At 44.2% G+C, this 14,716-nt stretch overlaps 1 protein-coding gene across 2 annotated transcripts; it reads left to right on the forward strand.

The window, feature by feature from the left end:
- The first annotated feature begins 1,647 nt into the window (after nucleotides 1-1,647).
- Nucleotides 1,648-14,412, forward strand: LOC308143691 (sine oculis-binding protein homolog). 2 transcript variants are annotated; one of them, XM_080514575.1, is made up of 7 exons: nucleotides 1,648-1,914; nucleotides 4,561-4,690; nucleotides 4,980-5,174; nucleotides 6,367-6,518; nucleotides 7,717-7,812; nucleotides 7,957-9,891; nucleotides 12,075-14,412. In XM_080514575.1, exons 1-6 carry the CDS (start codon nucleotides 1,822-1,824, stop codon nucleotides 9,880-9,882), a joined length of 2,592 nt encoding a protein of 863 aa, XP_080370701.1. In that variant the 5' UTR covers nucleotides 1,648-1,821; the 3' UTR covers nucleotides 9,883-9,891; nucleotides 12,075-14,412. The 2 variants fall into 2 exon arrangements, with proteins under 2 accessions (XP_080370701.1, XP_080370702.1); XM_080514576.1 differs by having other exon boundaries at nucleotides 7,978-9,891.
- Nucleotides 14,413-14,716: the final 304 nt, after the last annotated feature.

Genomic DNA, 14,716 nt, shown 5'->3' on the forward strand with positions numbered 1-14,716 from the left:
GCTCTGTTATGAAGAGCAGCAGAGAGGGGCCTTTTGTGAGGCATCAGATAAGCCCTGTTCCCAAAGCCGGGCCGGATCAGGTATCATCAGCGGGTCTACGAGGGGGCGAAACCCAAGCCTTGCGCATGTGGCTCGGGTTTCTGTTTACACGAGCGTGGACCCTGGATTCCTCCTACCAGAGCAGACCGAGGCAGGCGGGAGACAGAGGAAAGAGGCTCTAAAACAGACCCTCCTGTCCCGCCTGTCTGTCTACTTGTCTGTCTCTCTGCATGGGGTTCAGTCAGCCTTCCAAGAAGGAGACTTTTGAGGATGCACTGCAATACAAACCCTATTGGTTTTCATTTAGGCTATAATAAATAGGGCCATTTTAAAGAGGAAAGAAATTGTGTGAGTGATGAAAGTTGTGTAAAAATCTGACATATACTATGTCTACATAGGCCCACTCTGTGCAATTAGATCATCCATACTTTCAACGCCAGTGGAGCAACATGATCTGGAAGGGCTAATAAATTCTCTGGCTCTCAACCATAGGACAAATGTTTACGTTTGAAGCCCTTGTTTGCGCACGGAGACAGGAACACACACACACACACAACACTCCCTGGATGGAGATCCTGCCCTCGGGCATTTGGTACTTTTCCTCCGGCTGGGGAAGCTCGGGGGCCAAATGTGGACATTTCAGGTGTTTGTGATGTGGTCGTTGCGCACACACATCCGCGCGTACCCACACACATACAGGGACTGATCAAACGGATGCCATAAGAGAGAAAGCTCCTCACATTCTGCCACGGTATCATTTCACTCGCAGTGCTCTTTTCATCTCTTTATTTTAAGACAAGAGTATAACAGACAGTGTTTGTACTGTGTCCCCTCAGATAAAACACAGTCTTTGCATTCCTTATGAAATGGATCTGTTGAGATTTGGGAGGGGTGGGCGCCAGGTGTTGGGTTACATCAAATCTGAGAGTCCTCCCTTCATGGAGCGCGCGTAAATTAGACCGGCACCCAGGTGATTTACCTTTCATAATAAAACGAGACGCTAAACAGTCACTCACAAATATGGCGCGGAAGAAGCTCGCTATGTTTTGAATTTAAGAAGCTGGTGAGTCACTTTCAGTCACATTGCCTTGTTCTGGGGCCTCTACTTTGTATTTACAATATTACTTACAATTCTACAATGTAATTACAATTAATCTTATAATTGTAGCCTACTTGATGCTCCCTTGGCTGGGTCTCCATTGCAAAAAAAAAAGATCTTTGTTTTGACACGTCAATGGGGATGTATGTAATCGAAAACATTAAATAAAAGTATGACTACTATTTTTATATCAACGTTTTAGCAAATTCTGACCATAGTTCATGAACCCCAAAATTACAAATGGCTCATATTTCTTCCTGATCGTTCCAATTTACACAGTGATATTGTGTAGAAATAAAATGAAACGCAATGTCAAAAATTACATACGTAAACGTGAAGCTATCTTTATTTCATTCTTAAATTACATTCTAAACAACCACATCAACCATAGGCAGCCTGTACTTTGAAAGTCCTAAGAGGAAGATAAAGTTTGTGTGTCGGTGGAAACTTGACAGCAGTGAGGCGTACCGAGTGGGGATTGTTCAGCTGCAGAGCCTCCAGCCTGGAGTTCACGCATGTTCAGTGGACTCGACTGGTGTGAAGCCCCAAATGAGGGACTCAGACGTCCGGGAATGACAGCCGCTGTCACCGGGAGTGACAGCTTTCACTCTGAGCGACTCCTCTAAAACTCCTCCAGTTGACACTCTACACTGATCCGGATTGGATCCAGCCACACCGGGACTATGCCAGAGATGGAGAAAGGGAGACCACCGGAAAATAAACGCAGCAGGAAACCCGCGCACCCCGTAAAGAGGGAGATCAACCAGGAGATGAAAGTGAGTATGAGGTTTTGGTGCCACCACTAATATGTATGTATATATGTTTTTTATTTTATTTTTATCCAGAGAGAAGCGTTATTGAGAGTGATAACTTTACGCACACAGCGTCCTTTTACGCAGCGAGTCGACTGCGCACAAAACAACTCGGGGAATAATTGCACGCATACTTTGTTTGTTTTCAATGAAAGCCCTCTTTGTGTTTTGATGCTGCAAATAGTAATTACTGAGATTTTAAAGCAGATGTAATAAAATTGCTGGGCTTTTGAATGTTTTCACTCTTTGGTGGACAACAAACATCCTTCAATGTGAACTTAAGAAAAAGAATATACAACGGAGACAGACAGACACAGGACGTGTTCATTAGAATTGTTAGTTTGGTAACAGAGTAGGGTGACCTTTGGCTCGCGGTGACGCCATGTCAGGCCAGCTGTGGCTGGACGCGCACACAAGGATGTCCAGCGGAGATCCAGATGTGCGTCACTTCTTCCCCGCTCCTGCGGTGCGCTCACTTGATGTACCACAGAGGCTTGCTTGCATGGTAGAGGGAGAGCGAGAGAGAGTCAAACAGCGCTTCTCTTCTTTAAATAATGTTGAGTGGGAAAACTCTGAAATATTCAAGTACGATTCAAATAATGCCAACATTATCATAACAGTGATTTCACGCAAATGATCTGATCCTTTTAGACCCTCCTCTGCTCTTTGGGTTAAAGTATAACCTCGAACGGGCAATAATAAGTGAAATCACAGTAACAGGCATGTTTCCCCTCCCACCATTATGAGCCTATTACTGCATGGAAAGTAATCCGTGGATTGTCTGCTTTGCTGCTTTGTTTGGGTTTGGACACTGGCTATTTGAGACTGTTGACTGTGGTGGTAAGGGATATCCGAGGCTCCTTCAAGCTGAAGCAGTGAAATCTAAAAAGACAAGCTGTTTTCTAGGGGGAGATTCTGGCCTTTCGTGAGAGAGCAAATGTGCTCTTTTTTGAGTAAGTGGTTTGGATTGTAGAGTTTGATATCCATGGGAGGTGTAGAATTACATCTTAACTAATTTTAATCAAAACATGTGAAATGCTATCCCTGCTTGATGTAAGCCTGCCTGGGCCGAATCTCAGGGTCGGCCCCAGTTTGTTGCCTTTGGCTGCAACTCTTTCTGTGGTTTGGGATATGGCTTGTCACTCTCACAAAGCAGATGTTTGTCTAAACTGCCAAAAAGAAACAAAAACAACATTGTGGGAAGTGGAGGGGTGGGTGCCGAAAAAGAAAACCTGCCCGTCTTTCCTTAGCAAGAAAAAGACAAAGTGACACTGAGTTGTCAACCACGTGAAGAACACCATGATAACATAAACTGATACGAGGGGGAATATTCAAGAATGACACATTTCAGAGATGTACACTGTAAAAATGAGTGAAATGATGGAAATCCCCCCCCCCCCCCCAAAAGAGCTAAAAGAGTAAATGAAAGACAGCCAGGATGGCAAGCAAACTAATTTCAAGCCCAGCTGAGGTCTGTCCTACTGTTGTCTCTGTAATACATCTGTTTCAACACCACATTCGGACCTACTCCCTCCACGTCAGACCCGAGCGCAGCACCAGACACCGGATACTTAACTTTAATCATCGTTAGGCATATTTAGCTGGATATGATACCACTGCTTGCACTCACCCACACACTCTCCCAGACACACACTCACACAGCAGAAAAGTGAGCAAGCAAGGGGAGAGATCCATTTCTTTGAGGCCCTAGTGCAGAGCAGAGGTCGGAGTGAGGAAAGCAGGGGAAAGAATGTGCAGTCAGTACTACAGCACTACAACACCACCGCCACAGCAGACTGGCTGTGCTGGAAAAGGTTGAAACCTGAGAGGCAGAGCTGTGTCGGGTGTCAGGGCTGGAAGGTGCTGGGATGGAGGGGAGGATGGTGAAGATGGGAGGTGGAGGGGGCATAGGAGAGAAAAAGAGGTGAGGGGTGGGACAGGGAAAGCTGAAGAGAGAGCGAGAGAGTGGTGGACATTGGAGAGAGACGCAGAGAGAGGAGTGGGGCATTTCCGAGAACCGTGGGACCTCGCTGTGGTGTAGGGTGTCCCGCTCTGATTTCTGCCCGTTCTGGATCAAGTTTCTCCTCCAATCCGGTTCCTCCAAAGCCACAGAGAGAGGTGGGTGGATAAAGAGAGAGACCTTTGTGTTGTTTTTTTGGTTTTTTTTTTTTTTTCATCTGGTCGTAATAAAAAAAAAAAGGAGACCACACATCCCATCTGTGGAGAACAGTTTTCTTTTCCCCTGCTTTTTTCCAATTAACAGAGATAAACAAAGGATGATTCATAGATTTCACACTGGTGTTAGGTTTTAAACCTTTCCGTCTCAGATTTAGTAAGGGTAAACAACTTGAATACATCATGGAAAACGCGTCATACTGTACTCCACTGTGCCCCTATTCATTTCTTCAACAGGGCTAGGGCAGAGAAAGAATCCCTTACATTTATTCAGAGTAGCCAGCTCTGATTATGTTTAACATAGGATAAAAAGTTCCGCGAATAACCCAGTGTGTACTCACAGTTTCCCTTTCACAGGCTGACTGCAGCTCAGTTACAATATCCCCTTACACACTACGTTAATATGTGATTTGTTTTCCTCTTTTTCTCATGTAGACATTTGCCGAAAGCACCATGAACGAGCTCCTGGGGTGGTACGGATACGACAAGGTTGATCTCAGAGACTCAGAGGCCAATGAGATCAGAAACTACAGAGAAAGGCGCCAGCATGTGTCTGTGCTAAAAGGTGAGCGCAAGTGTCGACAGTTCACTATTAGTCCAATCTTGAATTTACACTATCTAACAGGTTCTGCAGGTTTTTGTGCAGACATTGAGTCACAGCACAAATTTGCCAGACATAATCTTCTGGAGTTGTACTTTCTCAAATTTCATTCATTCAGATGCATCTGTTGTTTGTACAAAAAAACCCAACATGGTATCATAATAGCCGTGCTGTATAGGTTTCTGCTATTGTATTACATCACAAATCCAAGTTCACATTGTTGTGTTTTGTTTTTTTTGTGCTTGTCTTACAGAAAATTCATTGCCAAAACCCAAAAGCATGGAAAACAAAGTCAGCCACTCAGTACTTGCGATGAAGAGCGGAGAGAGAGAGTCCTCCAGTGTTCCTTCCTCTTCGCCTTCCTCTTCCTCAACAAGTTCATCATTGGCCACCCCAAAGGAGCACAAGAGTGCGCCTGTCATTGTGCCTCTCATAAAGCCATCAGCAGGTGGGAGCATTACACATTCTTTACCTTTATATTCCAGTTTCCAGCATTGCTTCTTTCACGATTTACAGAAAAACACATTACACATGATTGGGTTATGATTTATGTGTAGAAGTCAAAGTGCAGGGTCAGCTGCAGGCGATGGAGCAGGTATTAGTTTCAGCCTTTTCCTCATTAGCTCCTGAGCAGTAATTGAACCTCTGTAAAAAGTAAAGAGAAGGTGCAGTTATGTGACAGGTCTCCATGTCCTTCTGTAACCCGATGCCATAATTTTTCTTTCTTAAATGCCCTTTTTAGAACTCACAGCCGTTTATATGAGATTTTTGCCCTCAATGGTGTAATTCATTTTTTATAGATTTTTTGTAAGCCTTGAAAACATGGGATCTTTATAGCTCATGTTTTTCTTTTAGCTCTGAGGAAAAACTCTGCATAAAGAATCTGCGATAAATTACATTGTAAAACTTTGTTGCTGTAACAATGTAATACTTTACAAATGGCCTCTTAATAAAAGTCAGATTATCTAAACTAAAAAAAAAAAAGCAATGTTCCTTTTTGGACTCAACTTTTTCTTTCTTTTTTTTTTGCTGTCTGGCAGTTTTAGAAATGTTGCATAATGTTGTTATTTGATGGTTTTCGAACAAGTTGAAAGGTGAAGTTGTTGGCATCTGTGTTTGATAACCAATATAGGAACTACAGCCTTGCCAGTGTTCTCTTGTGCTACTGAAAGTTGCAGAGATTTGAATAAAATGGCATGTCATCATGACATATAGATAGAGGAGCCTTGGATTTGGAGAAGAACCCCGGTCCATTTTTTGATTGACTATGCTCAGGCACAGGGTGAAACCCCAAAATATTCACTAAATTCACATGCACTAAATTCACATACAGAGACGCAGTGGGATCACCATCAAGTAATTTACTGTTTAGTTCATTGCAGGTATGTATCTTCTGCAGAGAACCTATGGTTCTCTCACATATGAATGTTATTCAACCAGATAAATAACGTCCTTCATTATGTGATTAGCCAACATCAAGTTTCTGTTGCAGTTATTCTACAAAAATGACTTAAATTCTGACCTGTTGAGTTACAGACCGTATTTTATTCTTGTTTTTTTTTTTGCCCTGGACTGTGTATTCCTATCTTCAAATTCTACTTTATTATTGCCCTCCTTTCCTCTGATCTTCTCCCCTGCAGTTGAGGATGTACAGAATGTGCAGATCGTTTGTGTTTGGTGCCAGAAGGAAGGTGTAAAACGCTACTCTCTATGCATGGGCTCAGAGCTCAAGAGCTTCTGCAGTGAAAAATGTTTTGCCGCCTGCAGACGAGCTTACTTCAAACGCAACAAGGTTGGTGTTGAATGAAAAATACATTAAATATTTATCAGCATGAGTAAGTGAGGTCACTGACATGTTGTTGTGACCGTATACTGTATGTGATATTTGCATAGAGATGAGCTGTAGATTTGTGTTTATGTATTTGTTCATCATTCAGGTACATGTACTGTACATATACTCAGTTATATTCATGTATGGCCTATGCAAACTATTTGCAGAACTTTGTACTCTCCATGCAAGCAAACAGGCATCAGGTGGTTTCTGGCAAGAACTCACATCATCAGATGCAGACACTCCTGATCTTGTGAGGTCATACGGATTAATTTACAGGCATTTAAAAAAAGGGAGGATCTCTAAGAACACACTTCCTAGTTGGTGTGGAGGAGGCAGTTTAGGAATGGTGGGAGGGAGGTTAAAGTTTGAGAAGGACACTTAGTATCAGTTTCACGTTAATGGAGAAGGGGCCGGCCATTAAGTGGCTTCGGTCAGGAGGACAGGGAAGCTTCAACGACACAGAGCTGCCATGATTTTTCACCTTCTACTGTGACACAGATATACCTGCTTCAGAAATGCAGGGTGACGAGCATCTGTATTTAGTTTCTTCCTCACTGTTGTTTATACTATGCCATGTTTATTCACACAACAACAGAGCCACAAAGGAGGGCTGAACAGACTGTGTGCAATAAACCCTCTAGTTTTTTGGGAGGTGGGGAGGGAAGCATTTCTGTTGGCTTGTTGCTTCTTGTCTGAGAGGAAGGCCAGGAGGCCTGGGGCGAGGTGTCCACTTTCAGTGCATACCTTACCTTCAGCTGCCTCATGTTTCGTAACTCAACACGACTCAATGGGTCACAGAGATGGGGGAGCACTTAGATCGGCAGCAGATCGGCTTTCATGAATCAAGAAGAATTTCCTATATTAATACTGGCTGGGCCATTAATAATATGACAATACATCACCTTGCATTATCTCCCTACTTGGCTGTAGGACCATGTCTGTTGTTCTTAGTTTGTTGTACTGACATTTAGATCAAAGATCAAACTATTTCCAGTATTACAGGAAAATCTAATCACAGATTTATTTACTTGCTCTTGTTACCTAGGATGCACAAATTTTGTGTCACGTTACTGAAGTATGATTCCGGTACGGTTACTTCAGGATGAACTCCAGTCTGGTTTATATAAAGTTTGTGACACTGGTTTTCCCCTGTCAGGCCAGAGATGAAGATCTCCATGGTGAGAGATCCCCTCAGCACGCCCACACAGAGGATTCGCCCAGACTGGTGCTCAAGATAAACACCAATGTCAGAGTAAGAGGATACTATAAATGTATCTTTTGTTCAATACACTATAAATATTACAAGATTTACAAGAGTAGTCACATTTCTTCTTTTTTTGATGTAAAAATCTTAAAACTTGGCTCTAGAATCTGTCACTTCATTGACCCCCCACAGTCTCTCTCTCCTGTACCACAGGTATGTGATTGGTGCAAACATGTTCGCCACACTAAAGAATACCTGGACTTCGGCTCTGGTGAAGAACGACTGCAGTTCTGCAGCACCAAGTGTCTGAACCAGTACAAGATGGATGTTTTCTACAGGGAAGCCCGAGCAGCTCTCACCAGCACCAGTTCCAGCCCAAACAGAACCAATCAGGAGGGACGTATGGACAGCAGTGTGACTGGGCAGAAGCTGCTCACCCCTGAGTCTTGGAACAGCAGCACAGGGGAAGCCCGTAATAGAAACCTCTCACCTAAAGGGCATGCACTAATCCATGGATCAGCAGAATCCACCTCCATCTCTCCCTCAGAAGCAACTTCCTCTTCATCCTCCAAAGTATCTGTTTCCGGGCTGAGGAACCTGGACAGAACCATACAGCCTCCTCCACCTCCCCCAATAGTGGATGGGTCTACCCACCTTCCGCCCCTTCCTCATCCACCTCCACTACGCCCCCCTCCGGAGCAAAAGCCCATATCTCAGATCCCCATTCCCTTCATAAGGCCTCCTCTTCATGCTCAGGGCCTGAAAAGCCCCCTTGCCAATATTCCCAGACATCCAGGCCCCCCTTCCAGCCCCATCCACAGACCTCCACACTCTCCTCACCTGCAGCTCCCTACACCTTCTTCTATGAATCCCCCTGGACTGATGCATCCCTACCCAGGAGCTTATTTTCCCGGTTTGCATTCACCTCCTATAAACATGATGCCAAGAGGTCCTGTCCCGATGCCTCCTCTAATGAACTTTGGTATTCCTTCTTTTAGTCCTCTTCTGCCCCAACCCACCATCCTAGTGCCTTATCCCATAATTGTTCCACTACCTGTTCCCATTCCGATTCCAGTCCCGATTCCTATACCCCCTAAAGCAGCTCAAGAACCTCCAACTCACAGTGGAGTTATACAGCCGGTACCAGACGGGGGAGACAGGAGCAGATCTAGGTTTAACAGAACATCATCACCAGGGATCGCTGAAGTGGGACCCAACAAATTGGGAGGAACTTTGATGCAAGGTCTGTCCTCACTAAGTGACCTGGGTACAAAGGACATCAACTGGGTTAAAACGGAGCGGCCATTTCTCTCTCCGGCATCCACACCCCAAAGTGAAGCATCTTCACCCAGAGCACAATGCAGTGAATCCCCCTGCTCAGCCCTGGGGTCAGAAATGCTGACAGACTATAAGCAGCAGCAGCAGTCCGATCGACAAGTCATTCAAAGGGTTCTATATAGAACCAAAGTGAAACTGGAACCCAGTGCCAATGGAGTGGTGGACCTTTCGGGGCTGCAGGAGTCAGGAAACATGCAGGTTGACCGATCAGGACATCATGACATTATCAGGCCCACCCCTCCACTACCACACTCACCTTCACAGGACACTCTCTACCAGCACCACGACTCCCACACTCCTCCTTCCCCCTCCCCTACAAGCTCCATGGAGAGCAGCCATCTGAATGATGCCTCAGCCCTGAAATCTCAGGACCATGGTCAAAATGGGATGTCTTCTGCATCCACTCCTGCCAGTCCGGATTCCTCCCAACCCCAGAGATTACCAGCACCTCACCTTGAACCTGCAGTTAATGAGCTGGAGGCTATCAAAGAAAATAAGTGTTCTGTTGTTAGTCCAGTGCGGGTTGAAGGGCCAGTGAGTCAGCCCGAAGAGCCCGTATCAGTCGTCAGAGATGTAGGAGAGGACTCACATGTTCCCGATGAGGACCATGCCTATGCTTTGCCTACAGCACCAAAGACAGGTGGGACCACCACCCCACTGCTCTTGCCCAAACTCAGGGACAAGGGCAGCCTGCGTAGCCCTGCTAATGTGCCCAGCCCAGGAGACATGGAGCCAGCTCTGAAAAGGCGATGCCTACGAATCCGTGATCAGAATAAGTAGAGGATGGAGGTAAGAGATTCTGTTACAGTGTAAGGGAAGGTAGCCTATAGATAGCACTGCTCTCAATAGCTTTCATTATCTGGTATCACTGAGTTGCACATTGTAGAACGCCCACAACTGTTGGACCTCCTTATCTTACCCATATATCTGCTGAGATAGTGATATAAATCTTTTCATGTACTCTGTGAACTTCAAATGTCTCTTCTGAAACTTCCTGTGTTGCTTCTCAACAAGTAGAGTCAAACCCTGTAATCATTGTTAAACACTATTTAATTAAGATTCATAAACTGTCTGCATACACCCGTTGGCTTATATATATATATAAATGGGGCAAGCTTAATCACAGGTCTCACAGTGTACACATGGTCACTAAACAGCATGGCGCCAAAGACAGAGAATCCCAGTAACCTGGCACTCCTCAGTGATCTAAGGTTACAGCAGGGGAAGGAGGTCGAGGGCACAGGCAGTGAGAGTCACTTTGAAAGCCGATCACTCCACCACAACCTGACTGTCACAATGCTTTGTTTGCATGGCTGCCTGCTTTGTAGGCTCAGATTTGCAACGAAATATGGGTGAGTGTTTGTTTAACAGGGTAGGGGAAATTTTTTGATTTTCACTCATTAACTTTTAACAGAAGTAGCACATGTGAAGATATAAAGTTTTTGTGGCTTGGACAAGCACAGGAGACTGCTAGTGAATCGAATATGTCACATTGAGGTTACATGATAGTTTATCCACAATGACAAAGAAAAACATCATATCTGAACACAACCCCCAACTCAAACTTTTACTTCTAGCAGTGTGGACTGTGAAGCCGTTCTGAGGTTGGTGTAGAGACAGAAGTGATTGTCATTCATTCTGTGAAGCCAGTCTGACTGTAAGAGCCAGTCTTGAGCTGTGATGGAGCTCTGGGGTTTCATTTGAAAACACAAGGGCAGAACCAGTACGATCCGATTACACATGTCATAATGACACCCTGTTCTGACTTTGGCTCAACCCTCTCCTTTATATGAATTTTCTACTTTACTCTCCTTTTTTAATCTTTTTACTTTTTTTCCATTTACCACTTATATCTACTGCCAAGCAGATGTTGTAGAATGCAACAGTAAATTGCCATTTTGATCAGAAAAATCTCAACCCCTCTTAATTTTACTTATTATTGGACAGTACAATGGTTTTAACACCAACCGTCATCCCTACCTCTTGGTATATTAACACAACAATTTTACTGTATGTTTTGGGTTTGATTTAATAATACCACAAGAGGTGAGAGTATAACTCCCCTGTTCTTCTCTCCATTTGTCAGCTTAACCCTCTAATTTAATAACCGTATCAGATGTGTTTTCTGATAAAGAAAAATGACAGTATTAACCTTCATCTTGCAGACCAGATGCTTTCAACCTATCTTTTCTCTAAATCAGCCCCACTTTAATCTTTGTCATCTGTTGTAGTTTTATGCACCACCTTAGTAACCAATACATAAGAAATCACAGCGTGCCGCTTGTGTCGTGCAGACGGATTTATGGCCTTGCGTTGTGTGTAATGGGAGCTGGCTGCCGTATGCGAGTGACTTTAGCTTGCCACCTCTATGCTTTGAGTTGAACATTGCTGTCCTGTTCTATTGTCTCCTCTGTTAAAAGTCTCCTTAAAAAAAAAAAAATCTCCCACACTGACATAGTCAGCAGCCAACTGGAGGATTTCACCTCAGGAAACAGCCAGTTTTTTCGTCTCAGTTTTCCTTGCCTTTATTTGGGATATTTTATAGCCCCATGTAATCTGATCCCACCACATGGGTATTCGCTGAGCGTTTGAAACTAAAACGCAATGGGACAGAGGGAGTACAGAACCCCGGTTTGGCCCTTACGTGTGTGAGCGTCTGTTTGCATTTAATATGCGCGTTTGAATGAAAGTCTGTGTAAGTGTGTGAGAAAGAAAAGAGGCCAGATGTTCTTGGTTTGATTGTGCCCTGTGCAACAGTTATCTGAGTGTTGACATGCCTAAAAAGCCTCATTCGCAGTGTTTATGTAGAACGGGCGGATTAAGGAATGAGCGTCCAGTGCATGAGAGGTTGTTATAAGATATGGCAGAACTGGAAGGTTACAAAGGTTCTTTAACATCTCTCTCCCTCTTTCTGTTTTTCTGTTTGTTTTGTTTTTGTTTTGTTTTTTTCGTTCCCCCTCTTGCCTCTGAAGGAACAGACTCCCTGTTCAACACTGTATGGCAGTGCCAGATTCAGTGCCACGCCCTCTTGTGGACAACGCCAGTGCTACCGCCCTCCAGCCTGTCCTTCAGCCTGTCAACCCACCAGAGTGCCACTCTGCCTGTAGACCAGCAGGGTGCCAACCCAGGAAGCAGTCCAGATGGCCAAACTATCACAAGTCAACATGGGGGGAAGAACACAACACAGTCACACATTTTGTCTTGGACCAAAGAGCATTGCTGGCTAGTGGGTGTTCAGTGAGCTTTTGAAACGGAGCATCTCAGATCCTCTTCCTGTCTGACAATGCCCTAAAGTGTATGTGTGTGTGTGTGTGCCCAGATGTGACCCTCCTCCTCTTCTCCCTCCTCCTCATCTCCATGCTCCTCACAGCAGACAGGGCTCTGATCAGCCTTGTGTGGTCTTCTCAGATGGAGCCTGAACATGATCTCTTTCCAGGGGAAACGGTTTGTTTTCTCTGCCCGGCTTGCACAAAGGGCCACATTGTTCCTCTCCCCATATCCCACGCTGACTCCCCACTCCAGGTTTTGGGTTACCTGGCCGACGGGGGCTCAGACTTCAGGAGCTTTTTTTTTTTTTTTTTTTTTGACCGACAGCCAGGAATATAGTATACCCTTCTCTCCTCCACCTATCCACCTCATCTAAATACGGTACACACTACACACACGAGCTCTGAGGTTTCATCCTCTCACAACTGATTGCCTGTGATTCCCTCCTCTGCTCACTTCCTTCAAGGGAGGACAGATTTCTCCTCCAGCAGTTTGCTCACTCTGCAGAGAGAGTCAGATTGAGAAGGACAATCCCTGAAGGGGAGTTTCTTCACTCTTAAAACAATGTACACAGAATATATATAAGGGTACGCCTACTGATGCACAGTGGCCAAGATGGTCTGTGAACACTTTAGTCGTCTTGATGACGCTGGTACTAAAATGTGCGATTTACAGATACACACTCACTACTCACCTGACCTACCAAACATTTGATATTAAATCACAGTTTGTGTCACCTGTAGCACTGGGTGCCATGCATGTTTACGTTGAAGCCCTCAACATTCATGGGACATAACAGTTAAACTGATCCTGATTTTGACTCTTTTTTTTCTATTATTGGCTCTGTCAGACATTTGTGAAAATGAAAACATTTGAAATATTACCAAATGTGGTATTATAATCAAAAGCATCAAATGCAGTAGTTTGCAGCGATCAGTATTACAGTTCCCACTATTGGGATAAGATTTGATCCTGATAGATCACTTAGAGGTTTGTCCACACTTGTCCCATTGTAAGATTTCAGTTTTCTAGTTAAGCTGTTCCCAGATACTATATGATGTTATATTAAATTATGGATGATGCATCTGTAGATTTTCATAAAAATGTCTTTATATCTTAATTTGTTCTGATTGTAATTTTTGTTTGTTTTTGGGTTTTTTTGTTGTTTTTTTGAGTGCCTAAGCTCTTACATGCCCTCATTTTTTCACGCGTTTATATGCTAATTCTCCACTAGAGAGCAGTGTTTGCCTTTGTAAGTTTGCACCTGCCTTATTCTGACTAAAAGCACCTGGAGGTCAACAGGCAGCCAGCTGAAAACCATATAATCTCACTGAACACAACACCGCACTCGGTGCCATCAGGGTGATCACTAATGCTAAGTACACAGCCTTTCCTTCAAATCTCTGCCATCACTTCATGTCAAATATTAATCATCACTGCAGTGTCATACCAAGGTTGCTGTGCGTGTCCCCACTTAGCCTCTTCTTCATGAGGGCCTACACCGAGAACACTTCTAAATACGGCCCACCCGCCTGCCATCATTCCAAAACCACCAATCACATGCCTGTGTGTACCTTCACTGTCACCCCTCTCATTCCAGCCTACGCCCTCGCCACGGCTCATGCCATTACATTTGTGTCACCCTGGGCCAGAGAGGGGATTCGGTCCACAGCTTGTGTGACTCAGTGATGACATCGCTCCATACAAATAAGCTGCAGTGTCAGTGTGCAGTGGGCCTCCCCTGTGATGGCAAAGGCCAAATCTCACATTATTAAGACTGCCATTATTGATTTGGTTTATTTTTTTTAATCAGCATTGTCATTTCTCACCTGATACATCAATTTCACAGACATACTTTTGTGTCAATGGTTTTTGTTATTTCTTTGCTATTGTTGCCTGAAATGCTTTCTAGGTACTTTCTGAAATCCCCATGCCAAACATATACTGAATTAAAACCGATTGTTTGTAATTGAATAAAAATAAGTAACCAAGAGCTGCGGGGAAGACCTCTTTGTAAAATAAGATGAATAAAAGTTATTCTAAGAGCAATTAAGCATCTGGTGTATTTTTAACGTTTCTTATTTCATACTTCTTGACTGATATGTTGCAATGCATCCATATAGACGAAACAAATGAATACCTGTTGATTGGCTGATCGAGCTGGATATAAAGGGTCAGTGTATATTTTTAGTGTCAGCGTGTCTGACAGGCAGATCATCAGCATTCTTAAAATACTGAAAGTTGGTAGAGCCTCTGTGTAATGACAGTAAAGCAGATGGATGAGATAAGGGAGCAGGAATCCGGCTGGGAGCGGTGAGTGTGGAGGGCAGTGGAGTCCCGACCTGGG

The sequence above is a fragment of the Blennius ocellaris genome (assembly GCF_963422515.1).
Source record: "Blennius ocellaris genome assembly, chromosome: 18".
Taxonomy (NCBI): Eukaryota; Metazoa; Chordata; class Actinopteri; order Blenniiformes; family Blenniidae; genus Blennius; species Blennius ocellaris.

Bases quoted from the DNA above. Each gene is read 5' to 3' on its own strand.
- LOC308143691 (XM_080514575.1), top strand. From the start codon at position 1,822: ATGCCAGAGATGGAGAAAGGGAGACCACCGGAAAATAAACGCAGCAGG. The intron at 1,915-4,560 runs GTGAGTATGAGG...TTTCTCATGTAG, and splicing joins AGATCAACCAGGAGATGAAA to ACATTTGCCGAAAGCACCAT. The intron at 5,175-6,366 runs GTGGGAGCATTA...TCTCCCCTGCAG, and splicing joins TCTCATAAAGCCATCAGCAG to TTGAGGATGTACAGAATGTG.